Genomic DNA, 14,105 nt, shown 5'->3' with positions numbered 1-14,105 from the left:
CTTTATGCCTTAACGGGAGAAATGGGGAGGCTGATGCTAGTTGGTAGAGAAGTTCAAAGGAGCACGATGCTAGGCTACAGCAGTTTGTAGAGAAACCAGAAAGGGGAAATTAGATGAAGTAGGGAAAGGGAAGTTCAGCCCAAAAATGCAGACATGGGCTGTTATGTTAAGATGAGCTGTGGCTGTGAGGTAGAAGGAGAACCAAGGAACAGTGATAGGAACACGGCCACTTCTACAGCAGAAGGCCACCCCAGCCCCAGGCCCTGAGAAGACACGTGCTTCCCAGGAAGAAAGGGTCAGAAGCCAGATACCCACAGGAGACAGAGAATTGTGAGAGGATAAGCATTCTTCAAGTGAACAGGGAGAAAATAACTTACAGGAAACAAAGTACTGCAGGAGCTAATGCTGTTCAACAATTTGTCCCTTCTAGAACTTTCCTTCCTTGGCTTTCAAGACCTGCCATCCTGATCCTCTGATAGCTCCTTCCCAGTCCACCCAGGCGTGATAAGCAGACCTCGGGTGGTAAGACCATTGTTGATAATTAAATAAACCCTCGAAAGTAATCCAGAAATGCCTCTGACTTTATTTCTTATACAATAATTATGTGAGGAAAAAGAGAAACTTTTTGCTGAGTCCTGGAACCCCAAACTCAGGGGAGAGTGGGAGGGGAGGAATGCTGATTTTACTTGTGGTTTGGGATCAGATGGAAAGGCCCTGGGGAGAAACGGTCACCAAGTTTGGCTGAGGGCGCTTGTCCTTCCCTCCTCCGCATGCAGGGGTCCAGAGCAGTTTGGATCAGATGATGAGCGCCATCTGCAGGTAGCAAGCTGGAGGCAGGAGAAAAATATCTGTATACTGTTTAGGATTATTATAGAGCCGAAATAAAAGCCAGGTAAACCATTTGGCCCATCTCTGGTTCTCTTCATTCTGAAATTCAGCCCGATCCTGTAACCCCACAACTTGCTGCCTGGCTCCTTTTTCCCCTTCACGGTCACATTTCTGCAAAGAGCCTGTTACGCTCGCTGCTTCCACTTCCTTCCCTCCCTTTCAGTCCTCAGAAGCTGCCATCTCCCTCTACTTCCTCCTCTCCAGGAGACGATGCTTGCCGGTCCCCAGCAGTCCAGCAGACACTTCTCTGACCTGAAGTATCGGTAGCACTGGAATGATAATCCCCTCCCAACTCGACTTGCAACACTGCTTTATTTGGGGTCAAGGAAACACACAGCCCCAGCTTCTCTCCCACCACTTGGCCTCCCCTCTTGCAGATGCCACTATTATCCAGCCACTTGCACGGGCCATCTATGGCTGACCATGGAGTTATCCTTGAGCTTTTCCTTCTCTCAAGGTTCACATTCTTCAGCAAGTCCTGCTTTCACTATTAATTGAGATCCTCCTTTTCTCAGTTCTCTGCCAGCATCCCAGTCTCAGCCACCCTTGTCTCTCACCTGGGACACTATGGTAGCCACTTGGCTGACCTCTCTGCCTCCACTCTAGCCACCACGCAGCAGCCGGAGTGATCCTGTACGCGTGAATCACACCGTGGAACTCCGCTTCCTAACCCTCCAAGCTCCCTACCCCTCCATATCCTTGGGGTTATCAGGTTACATGTCACCGCCCCATAAACCCTCCCTGAGCCACCACAGCTGGGCTAGGAGCCACTCCTCATCTGTTCCAGGAACACACGTACATTCTTTCCCAGAGCACCTATTCCCCGCTGTGTTCACCATAGCTCCGTGATCTCAGTGAGAGCTCAGTGAGTGAGTTCATGGCGCCTAGTAAATATTCCACAAAAAAACCTGTGAATGTAATTGTTTCTCCCACATTTCTAGACATGTAATACTAACAGATTAAGGAACAGAAAGCCAAACAGGGAAAGCAACGTAAAATTCTGATAATCACATTGATTGCTGAAAAAGCCCCCAAATAGGCAGCAAACATTCTAAAAAGGCCACAGTTTGCGAGTCATTTTATTCTTTTGTAAAGCGTCGGCTTGCGGGAAACATTAAATGATCTTTGTGTTTGGCCAAGGTCTGGTGCCCCAAAGCTGCCGACTTGATCTGCGGTTGGGGTGAGCGACAGGCAGTGGGGCCGGAGTTAGGAGGGAGTGTGGGAGCCCGCGGAGCACAGGTGAACGGAGGCCGCCTTCCCGGGGCGCCGCTGGCCAGCCCCAAAGGGTTACTTTGGCCTTGGCTGTGGGCCGAATGCGAAGGTGGGGAGGTGGGCGGGGGATGACTCGGCCATTCCTGGGTCCGCTGTCTTAGGCTGAAGGCAAAAGGAAACCAAGGCCTGGGAGTTTTCCAGGAAACGAAAGCGAAAGAGTCAAAGTTAGCGGCCCGGAGTTGGCGCGGCCCCTGCAGTCCGGCGGAGAGCGGTGCTGAGGATGGCTGTGCCGGGCTCCTTCCCGCTGCTGGTCGAGGGCTCTTGGGGCCCCGACCCCCCGAAGAACTTGAGCACCAAATTGCAGATGTACTTCCAGAGCCGGAAGAAGTCGGGAGGCGGCGAGTGTGAGGTCCACCAGGATCCCAGGAGCCCGTCCCGCTTCCTGGTGCTCTTCTACCCGGAGGACGGTGAGGGGCGCGAGGGGTGGGGTGAGGAGGGGGCACCTCTGCCCTCCCTCCAGGGAGATGGCGGCAGGGCGCACACAGGAGGGGGACCCGCCCGGCTCCGGCGGCTGCTGTAGCGGAGGTGGCCGGGCCGGGGGCGGGGGCGGGGGCGACAGAATGGACTCCGAGCGCTCCCGGGGCGCTGCGGTTCCCCGGCGCCCTGCGTTTCCAGGCGCTTAACGGCGCGGCCCGGAGGTGGCGGCGGAACCGCGCAAGTGACTCTTTATCCCTCGATCATTTTCTGTCTTTCCCTGCTGTGGTGGTGTTATTGTTTGTTGTTGTTGTGAAGTGAGTCTATCCTCTTGTCATCCTTTTCTGTCTTTTCGTTTTCTTTAAGAAACGTGACAAGTCACAGAGATTCCTCGTGGGGCTTGGAGATTTCCAGAGGTCCTGGGGTCACTTGGGAGAGGGGCAGAGGCGCTGCCTAAAATCACACGGCCTGAATGTCAACGTAGAGCCGTCACAGCGGCCACATTGTCGACGGCCTGCCGGGGCCTCTTCCCTGAGTCTCTAGTGCTCAGATTGGGAGCAAGGATGATATTCTGAAGTGACAGTGGGTTGGGAGATTTGAGCTTTGGAGGGGGAAAGTCGGCAAAGTTCCCTCCTTACAGGCCATTAAGGGGCTTTTTCCCTTCTTCCCCACTACTCCCCACTCCCCTACTCCCCACTACTTGGTGGGTCAAGAGCCCACCGATGATCTGCTGGCTCAAGGGCTCCCTGGTCTGCAATGGGAAGCCTGTGACCTGCAGCTCCCAGAATGGGCGCCTTTTCCACTGGCATCTTATGGATGGTGACCCATTGGGATCTAGTCAACCCCTAATTCCGCTTTCTTGTCTCTGGATTTGGAGAAGCATTTGGGCCAGAGGAGAAGCAAGGAGGCTGAGGCTGAGGCCGTGCAATTAGAGGGCCCCAGAAGGGATCTAAAAAGGAAAAATGAAACAGAAAAAGAAAGGTGCACAGAAGGAAGGAAGGAGGGGGACAGGAGACATGATTGGCTCATGGCCCTTATGAAAACAAAATACCATGTTTTCCTAGGATTAATTTCACCAAGGAGTGCTCAGAAGGGCGACTATGTGATCTTTTCCCTTTTGGGTGTTGCTTTCCCTTGAGAGTTTTCCCCACTTTGACTTCAGAAGTCAACATCACCATTGATTTGGCCCTTAAGGATGCTTCTTTCTTCTTTAGATTCCATTATCCTTAGAAGTAGGTCTCACCCATCTGAATCACCTGGAGAGCAGGTTAACCAGGCACCTTCCCAGCTCTGTTTTAGAGATTCAGGTTCAGTGAATGTGGGGTGGGTGGTAAGCATGTGTTTAACCGGCATCCCAGGTGACCTTGGTGTGTTAAAGTTTCAGAATTTCTGTAGTTTGCTGACAACCCCAAATGAATAAAAATACAAATATCACAAAATATAATTTTGTGATGATAAAATAACTCAATTCTAGCCCTCCAAGCAGAAAAGATTTTAGTCTTACTTCTGGGCTATCATCCTTGACCAGCCCCAGCCCACAACTCCTCTTCCTCCACCCCCAGGCTGCTCCAGTGGCCCCTCTTGTCTTACCCCCCAGCACAGATGACCCAAAACTTATTAAAACTCACAACCGGCCAGGCGCGGTGGCTCATGCCTGCAATCCCAGCACTTTGGGAGGCCGAGACGGGCGGATCACAAGGTCAGGAGATCAAGACCATCCTGCCCAACATGATGAAACCCCATCCCTACTAAAACACACAAAAAAATTAGCCGAGCGTGGTGGTGTGCGCCTGTAGTCCCAGCTACTTGGGAGGCTGAGGCGGGGAATCTCTTGAACCAGGGAGCTGGAGGTTGCAGTGAGGAGAGATGGCAGCGCTGCACTCCAGCATGGCGACAGAGAAAGACTCCATCTCAAAAAAAAAACAAAACAAAGCAAAACAAAAAACAAAACAAAACAAAAAACCAAAACAAAAACAAACTCAAAACCTAGTATGGTCGAAGTTCTTGGGGGTGGAAAATCCCTAGTCAGTTTCAGTTTCCTACTTAAGGAACCACTTTCTCAGTAACAAGGGTCAGGAATTTGCTGACAATGAATGACCTACCCTTGAAGTCCCCGAAGTGCATTCTTCTTCTGCAGAGGATATTCTCCACTCTCCACCCTCCATGCCAGGAAATGGCCTCAACAGGTGCGGGCCCATAGCATAACCTGATTTGATTCATATAAACCTAATAGGCAGATAATAAGAATGAGCCCACCAGCACTTGTCTATATTTATTCGTGTATAGCAAATAGAAATGAATGGGAAGCTGTATCTCACTTTTATACAGTTCACAGGATTTCTGCAAAGTTGGTGTAAATTGACATAACATTTTAAACCCTGTTTCAGATGTGTCTATTTTATCATACATTACCAACATATCTCCATTAACCTTACAAATAGACAAGAAAACTAAGGCTTTGTAAGTACGGCTTATTAGGAAACATGGTCAATATTAAAAAGTCAGTTTAAGGATGCAATTCAAATCCATGTCTGCTTGCTAAACTTTTCCTCTTTTACTTCACGTAGCCTCTCTTGAGAAACCGACGAAGCCATTGATGGATGGTAACGCAGCCCATAGAAATCATAGAATAATTTTGTAAATAAAGATTGCTTGTCATTTGGCCATTTTTCCCCCTTTTGGACATTTCAGTTCGGCAGAAGGTTCTGGAGAGAAAAAATCATGAGTTAGTATTGCAAGGAAAAGGAACATTCAAATTAACTGTCCAGTTACCTGAAACCACAGATGAAATCCATCATGTCTTTGAGGAGGAACTTCTAACACAGGCAAGTAAACTTTAGGCATGAATTAAAGGGATTTAGGTCTTCCAAGGTGTGTGAAATGAGAATCACAATGAGGAAAACACAGTGGAAAGAAAAGTAGGAAGCAAACTGCAGTGAGGAAAGCAGATTACAAATGTAGGGGGAGTGAGGGCAGTGGTAGGGTAGGGTAGTATGGGATAAAGTAAGAGGGGGTACTTCTTTTTTTTTTTTTTAAATGCAGTCTTGCTCTGTCACCCAGGCTGGAGTGCAGTGGTGTGATCTCGGCTCACTGCAACCTCCGCCTCCTGGCGATTCTTCTGCCTTAGCCTCCCGAGTATCTGGGACTACAGGCATACGCCACTATGCCCAGATAATTTTTGTATTTTTAGTAGAGACGGGGTTTCACCATATTGGCCAGGCTGGTATCGAACTCCTGACCTCGTGATCCACCCACCTAGGCCTCCCAAAGTGCTGGGATTATAGGCGTAAGCCACCACACCTGGCTGGGGGTACTTTTTGTGATTTTAAACACATTTGGAAAAGTCAAGACTTGGGGGTTATAATAATGGTGGTTTGGGATGTAAAATTTGGGGTCTGTGTCTCCTGAGTTCTTTATAACCTGGAACCTGTTATATTTGTTTTATTTTGTATGTCATTTTGAAGAGACAGCAATCCATACCACATGTATTAAGTATCACCCCAATTGTAAAATGGAATAGTAACAATAATGATTCAACAACAGATTGTAGGATTATTGTGAGGGTTAAACAAGATGATCTGTATAAAGCACATGGCACAGTTCTTGTTATATATAATAAACACTCAGTAAATCTTTTATTTTTATTTGTTTTAGTATTCTTTTTCAGAGACAGGGTCTCACTCTGTTGCCCAGGCTGAAGTGCAGTGGCATGATCATGGCTCACTGCCTCCTTGACCTCCTGGGCTTAGGTGATCCCCCACCTCAGCCTCCCCAGTAACTGGGACTACAGGCGCATGCCACCACACCTGGCTAATTTTTTGTATTTTTTGTAGAGTCAGGGTTTTATCATGTTGCCTAGGCTAGTCTCGAACTCCTGGGCTCACGTGATCCACTTGCCTTGGCCTCCCAAAGTGCTGGCATTACAGGTGTGAGCCACTGCACCTGGCCTTAATTTAATTGTTATCTTTTTTAGAGACAGTGCCTTGATCTGTCTCCCAGGCTGGAGTGCAGTGGCACCATCATAGCTCACTGTAACCTTGAACTCCTGGGCTCAAGTGATCCTCCTGCCTCAGCCTCCCAAGTAGTTGGGACTACAGGCATGCATCACCATGCCTGGCCAATTTTTTTTTCCTAAATTTTTTTTTTAGAGATGGGGTCTCACCATGTTGCCCAGGCTGGCTTTGAACTCCTGGCCTCAAGCGATCCTCCCACATTGGCCTCCCAAATGCTGAAATTACAGGTGTGAGTCACCAAGTTCAGCCTCAATAAATATTAAACGAGGGAAAAATTATGAGCTAAGATGTTTCTCTGATGTAGGATGTACCTCATATTCCCAAACACTTGGTGTTAATTGAGGTTTCTGTTATTTGTGTCTCATCTTCATTGGTAATTTTTGTGACTTGAAAGTGAATATGCCACTATGTATGGCCCCAGATGTATTCAAGAGCACCATTATCACACCTTTTCATTGTTGTTTCTGTTTATCCTCCATCTCCAGGCTGGTCCCAGGGACATTTTCTTATGTAAAGAAATTGTTAATAATGTATTAATGCTACTTTATTGTTTGCGTTTCAGGAATCCAAGACCAAAGAAGATGTTAAAGAACCAGGTAAAATCTCAGTGAGATGACTCTGACATTCACCAAGCAGTTATTAAAGGCAGCACTTGAGGGGGTCAGCCCTCTCTTCTTGACTTCCACAATGCAGGATGTGCTCCGCTGGGAGCTGCCTTGGACTGCATCCTCTTCATATTCTGAGCCAGCTGTGCAGAGGGTGGCTTTTAGGGCTCAGGTCATAACGATTGGAACTGCTCTCTCTGGGGCCTGGGAGACACGTTGCAATAGAGGGAAGGGCAAAGAAGTGCCAGAGAGGTGGTGATGAGCTGATCTTTACTTTCCACTTGTGCTGAGCCAGCCGCTGAGAAGCAAGGACATGATATGTCCAAGGGAGTCGCATGTGGCTTAGCACTGCTTCCTGAGCACTGGGTGTGAGGGTGCTGTGCTCTGAAGCCAAAACAGGAAGTTGTGACTCCTCTGTGAACACAGGCTTTTGAGCACTGGCGTAGGATTGGATTGGAGGATTGCAGTCCTCTAAAAGACAGCAGCTCTTCTTATCTCGTCTGCTGTAGGAAACAGCTAGCAACCAATTAGCTGTTGTGGACTCCAATGCTCAACTAGCATCTGGGCATTGAGCTGTCATGGCACCTGACATTTACTAAAGAAGCAACTGGTTTTCAGAGCTAAGCATGCTATTATAAAGGGTAGGAAGTGAACTACTCTGAATGAACCGAACCAGAGAGATAAAGTGATACATGTATCTAAACCTTAAGGAAAAGGAACAATATATAATCATTGTCCTCTGATATTGAAATTATCTTGAGAACATGTAGTTTTCTGCAACTTTCTCTTTTGGAAAATGGCACTGGAGTGAGAGCTGCCTTTATTTGGCAAAAAGATTGGATAGGGATATATGGCTTATTTTTATCTAATATGGATGTCCTGTTAAAACTGTGGAATTTAGTATGCATGGCTTTCTTAGGCAGCTCAGGAGTTTCATGAAATAGGAATTTCTTGTCTCTTTAGAGTAATTCCTGCTTTCCATTCCTCACTTGTGGCACTGGCTCCCCCAGCTCCCAGTGTTTGGTGTTGGGATCTCCTAAATCCTTATCTTTTTCTTGGAAGATGCCAAAGTGCTATACTCTCAAGCTCAACTTCAGACCAGGAAGTGGTTTTATATGTGCATATTTATTCTTGCTCCATAGCCCTAGATCTAAAATTTAATCACATCTGTGGTTCTTATGACGTCGTAGATTTTTACCTTAACTCTGTCTTAACTGACATGTTAGCACTGTTTTAAATTTGCTTAAAACTCCCAAATGTGTTCCCAGCGAAAGCCCCAGTCCCCTTCCACCAATAGACTTTTCATTGTCCTGGGGATTTTAGGCCCGTTTTCTAACCTGTTTTTACCTGACCTGGACTCTAAGGATAGTAGCCAGCTAGAAATTTGGGTGATCTACACAAGATACTTAAGTTGGCTCCTTTAAGGGAAGCAGAGATTCTTTGCTGAATAGTTACTCCACACTGATCCCTGACAATGGCCCTAAGGCTGGGACTCTTGAAATTAATTGGAACAGGGTAGACAGTTTCAGAACTGAGCAAAGTGTGTGTGGAGAGTAGGTACTAACTGGATTCTGTTTCTCAGGGATGGGGATAGCGGAAGACACTGCACCATGAATGCACTAGGCATGCCCGAAACCTCATGCGAAGTTTGAAACTGAGGCATCAGCAGGAGGTGACAGGGCAGGGAAAGGCACACACACCAATGTCAGGTGATGTCAGCACTGAGCTACTGTCCTGTTCCAGGATAAGCTTAGTTGGGCTGGATCTGAAAGGTAGAAACCAGCACTTGGAAGGTCTTGGAGAAGAGAAAAGGGCAAGAGCAGAGAAATACTGCTTACCTGTGGTCGGAAATTCTGATGTTTTCAAATCCATATCCCCGGACTGGACTCCTCTCACAATTCCAGAATTTCTGTCTGACCTTCTTTTGGGAAGTATATTAGAGCCAACATGCCCGAAGCCGCATGTGTCATCTTCCTCCCCAAGCAGGGGCCCTTTCTGGCCGCCTCATTTCTCTTGAAGTACACAATCAGTCTGCTCGTCACCTACTAGACATTTCACGCATCACGCCTTTCACATCTGCTGATTATAGAGACTTTTTTTTTTTTTTTTTTTTTTTTGGAGAGAGGGTTTCACTCTGTTGCTCAGGCTATCTTGGCTCACTGCAGCTTCAACCTCCCTGGCTCAAGCAATCCTCCTACCACAACCTCCTAAGTAGCTGGGGCTATCATAGCATGCACTACCATGCCCAGCCAATTTTTAACATTTTTTGTGGAGACATGGTCTCACTATGTTACCCAGGCTGGTCTTGAACTCCTGGCCCCAAGTGACCCTCCCGTCTTGGCCTCCCAGAGTGCTGAGATTACAGGCATGAGCCACTGCACCCAGCCTCATTTTCTTTTAAAGTTTTCCTTTTCCATCCTTCTCTCACCACAGGCCCTTCCTTTTTACCTCACAAGTTCAGCATGGCAGGAGCTCTCTGCTTGCTCTGTCTGTGTCTGCCACCCTTCTCCTTAAACCTGACCAGCCCTTTGCACTATTGCTAAATAGCCTGCCATCCTTTTCATGGAAACCTTCCATGACTCACCCTTACCACAAACTGGGAGATAAAGTCCAGACCACCTTTTGGATCTAGTCTGCTTTTCTGGCCTCATTTTCTTCATTCTGCACAAATGTGCTCCTTTTGAGCCACATCAGTCTAATCGCTGTTTTCTAAATTGTCTGATGCAATTGCAGCACTCTCCCTGTGCTTCTGTTGCTCACAATTACCTCTATCCCACTTTTCTCTACCCAGTTCCACATACCCTTCAAGACCTGCTGAACTTCCTCCTCTTCTCTCAAGTCTTTCCATGCCAGCCCAGCCCTTTTATCTCTTTCTGGGACTCTTGGCTTGATTGTTAATGCTCTTTTTTGGTCAATTAAGCCTTTTTTGTGGTGAAGCGTCTAATATTGATGGGATTATAAAACTATGTTGCTGGAAAGATTCTTTCAATCCAGTTCACTTAGTCCTATACCCTCATTTTATGATTAAGAGACATGCCCAAGGTCACATGGCTAAAGAGTGGCAGCAGGGATTAAACACATACAGCCTCCTCCCTAGCCCAGCAGTCATTCTGATTTGTTATACCTGTCTCACTTAGTGCTAATTCATGTAGTTGCTCTATCCTTAAGCTATTTTTTTTTTTTTAAACTTAGCATGAGTGTGTTCATGGCATGATAGCCAGCACACAACAGAGTGGTCTAACTGTTGTAACAAACAACCTCCCAAATCAGTAACCTAACACAACACAAGTTTGTTTGTTTGTTTGTTTGTTTGTTTGTTTGTTTTTCTGAGATGGAATTGCCCAGGCTGGAGTGCAGTGGTACAATCTAGGCTCACTGCAACCTTCACCTCCCAGCTTCAAGCGATTCTCCTGCCTCAGCCTCCCAAGTAGCTGGGATTAGAGGCGTGTGTCACCACACTCAGCTAATTTTTGTATTTTTGGTAGAGACAGTGTTTCACCATGTTGGCCAGGCTGGTCTCGAACTCCTGACCTCAAGTGATCCGCCTGCCTCATTCTCCCAAGGTGCTGGGATTACAGGCGTGAGCCACCGTGCCTGGCCACAACACAAGTTTATTTGTCCTTCTCATCAGAGTTCAGTGTAGTTGGCAGCTGGGGTGGTGGTGGGAGTGTCAACCACTTCATGTGGTCATTCAGGGACCCAGGCTCCTTCCACCCTTTGACACCATTATCTCTAAATGTGGTGTCCAAGGTCACTGCAAGGGAGAATGGGGTTTCATATTAAGGAGGTTTATATTGGCCAGGCCTGAAGGTGCAATTCACTTCCACCCATATTCCATTAACTGCAGGGACACTACTGTTGAAACTAAACTGCAGGAAACTTGAGAAATATTGTCCAGGAAGTAAGCAAAATGGATTTGGTGCACACAGAGCATTTTATGCTGCCACTGCGAACGTTTACACGTCATTTTTCTCATATACCTCCATTAGAAAATCTGTAAATGTCTTATCCAATGTTTTTATATTCTTTCCTCTCCTTATATCTAGGATCTTGAACACAATAAGAGTCCCCATTGAATAATTGTCCACAGAATGTCTAAAGATCAGATCGTACACACCATGCTTCAGTGGACAAGCATACAGTGAGACTGACCTTGTGTGTATGTGTAACTCACTCTTATGGTCAACAGTGGAGAGGAATGAGTCAGCTGGGTGATTGCCATTCAGCGGGCTTTGTATGCAGCAGCCCTTGGCCATTTCACCTTCTGTGTGTATTCCTTAATCATTTGCTATAGGAATCCTTTTTTCTCTTCAGTGATGGGAACTTAACTGTTTCTCGGAGTATAATGTGTTAGGTAATACCCATGTTTGGGCACCATCAGATAGTCTTGCTTTCCTCCAGTGACCCAAGCAGTAAATCTCCAATTCAGCAAACATTTACTGAGCCTCAGTTATATACCATATGCCAGCAATACAAGGATGAATAAACATGCGTCTTGCTTTTGAGAAGCTTAGCTCAATAATTTTAGTATGGTGCTGTGCTAGAAATAGATATTAAGTGCTAGGAAGGATAAGGCAGGTTCCTCAAAAAGGCCAGGCAGAAAAGGGTATAATAAAATTAAACCTCAATTATGTATAATTTTAATATAAAATTCACATATAAAAATAGTCCTATAATGTAAATTGTTCTATAAATGACTATTTACTTAGCTAAGTAGTGTGAATATTTTTTCTTATTACTAATAATTGCATACTAATTTTTAAAATTCATTTCCGGAGGTTAATATGTGTACCCACCAGCAATAAATGAAAATCTTTTTATTCTCTATAATGCCTATAATCTTGAAAATACAGATGTATTTTTTCGACATGAAAATTTAAAAATATGAACTTTAGTAATAGGCAATTACATGTTACATGTTGCTTTTATTTAAATAAAGCAAAAAGCCATCCAAGGTCTGTTTTTCTGTGAGTTAGCCAAGAGATTGGCAAGGAAAGAGGGCAGTGCCTTGTGATAACTTACTTTGCTAAGACCATAGTAGATAACTGTAACATCTTGTACCTCTTTTGTCTTCCTAAAATCAGATGTGTCAGAAGAATTGGAAGCAAAACTCGCTCTCGATGATGGATCAGACAACATTGAAGATATCCCAGAGGAATGTGAAAATATTTCCTCTTTGGTGGCATTTGAAAACCTCAAGGCAAATGTGACTGACATAATCCTTACCTTGTTAGTGGAGAACATCAGCGGCCTGTCCAGTGATGACTTTCAACTGGAAGTAATAAGAGATTTTGATGTCGCTGTTGTTACCTTTCAAAAGCACATAGGTAAGATGAAGTGACGCTTCCTCTGTCTACCTTCTTTGCACCACATCATGGGACTTAAGATACTTCTTAGTGGGACATCTCTGAAAGTTTGACTCTTTCTAGTGGCTACTAAGAGAGGTTTCCAAGTTAATATAGGTTTTTTTTTTTTTTTAAATTTTGAAAAAGAAGCATATTCATATTGAAACCAAATTCTGGTATTTTTAGTAGAATTAACTTTATTGCAGGAGTACCCAAGTGTGTGTGTGTGACTGAGAAAGAGACAGGCAGAGAGAGTAAGAGAGCGTGTGAACACAGCAAAATAGACATCTAAAATCCAAGTGATTCCAAGTAAAGGAGTCAGCTTTTTCACATGTGTTATCTCACTGGGTGAAGTAAATATTTGTATTACCAAACTGGACTTCGTGGAAGATAATGATAACACACACTCATAGAGTGCTGACTATAAGCCAGGTGCTATGCCAGCCTCTGTACATGTATTAATTTGTTTATCCTTTCTAAAACCTTATGAAATTATTATGATGTTATGATCTCCATGTTACAGCTGGGGAGACAAAACACAAAGGTGCGAATGCATGGATGAACTGGGTTTGAACCCAGGCAGCCTACCTCTACACCTGTCCTCTTACCACTTTACCAGATATTTCCTTAGCACTTTCACGGTCGTTCACATATGTAGGTACGAGTAAGTGCATGTAATGCAGAAAACGGGTGCTCTTTAAGGTAATTGTCAGGAATCTGAAGACAATCTCTGAGATTGGGAAGAGAGCTGTCACCACCCAAAACAAGTACATTTTCCAATTCCAAGCCTTCACTCTTCCATGGCCATGGCAGTGGAGTAGTTAAGAGCACAGGTCATGGAGTCCAGCTCTGCCATTTAACTAGTTATATGAGGTTGACCAAGTTATTATCCTGTCTATGCCTCACTTTCCTCATTTATAAAATGTCACAATAATACCTACCTAATATAGTTTTTGTAAAGATTGAATGAGATAATGTTTGAAAAGTTCTTAACATAGGGCCAGGTGTAGTGGCTCACGGCCTGTAGTTCCAACACTTTGGGGGGCCAAGGTGGATGATAGCCTGAGTCCAGGAGTTTGAGAGCAGCCTGGGCAACATGGTGAAACTCCATCTCTACAAAAATACAAAAATTAGCCAGGCATGGTGGTGCGCACCTGTACTCCCAGCTACTCAGGAGGCTGAGGTGGGAGAATCACTTGAGCCTGGAAGGCAGAGGTTGCAGTGAGCCAAGATCATGCCATTGCACTCCAGCCTGGGTGACAGAGTGAGAGCCCGCATCTGAAAAAAAAGAAAAAAGAAAAAAAAGAAAAAAAAAAAAAAGAAAGAAAAAGAAAATAAAAGTACCTAACAACTTAACGTAGTACCTGAGACGTAGTAAGGACTCAAAGGGAGCTAGTATTATTTCAAATTTATTACTATTTCTTACAAAGGGAAAACTAAATGGACTTGCTTTTGTACATTGATCAGAATCTTGAATGCCTAATATGTGCTAGGCACTGGTCTAGGTGCTGTGGGCAGAGATGAATAATCAGGTTCCTGCCCTTGAGAAACTCACAGCCTGGGGTCAG

At 45.4% G+C, this 14,105-nt stretch overlaps 1 protein-coding gene across 1 annotated transcript in view; it reads left to right on the top strand.

Annotated features, from left to right (window-relative positions):
* The first annotated feature begins 2,321 nt into the window (after positions 1-2,321).
* The window catches only part of PARP14 (poly (ADP-ribose) polymerase family, member 14), a 51,219-nt gene continuing 39,435 nt past the window's right edge, over positions 2,322-14,105 (top strand). The window contains exons 1-4 of the mRNA XM_011971561.1: positions 2,322-2,567; positions 5,266-5,399; positions 7,150-7,183; positions 12,277-12,519. Coding sequence (XP_011826951.1) covers positions 2,381-2,567; positions 5,266-5,399; positions 7,150-7,183; positions 12,277-12,519 — 598 coding nt within the window. The 5' untranslated portion in view covers positions 2,322-2,380. The remainder of the gene's footprint in view (positions 2,568-5,265; positions 5,400-7,149; positions 7,184-12,276; positions 12,520-14,105) is intronic.

Source organism: Mandrillus leucophaeus, unplaced genomic scaffold (genome assembly GCF_000951045.1).
Source record: "Mandrillus leucophaeus isolate KB7577 unplaced genomic scaffold, Mleu.le_1.0 Scaffold123, whole genome shotgun sequence".
Classification (NCBI taxonomy): Eukaryota; Metazoa; Chordata; class Mammalia; order Primates; family Cercopithecidae; genus Mandrillus; species Mandrillus leucophaeus.
Note: the sequence above shows the minus strand (reverse complement) of the source record. Positions and strands in the feature narration are given on the sequence as shown.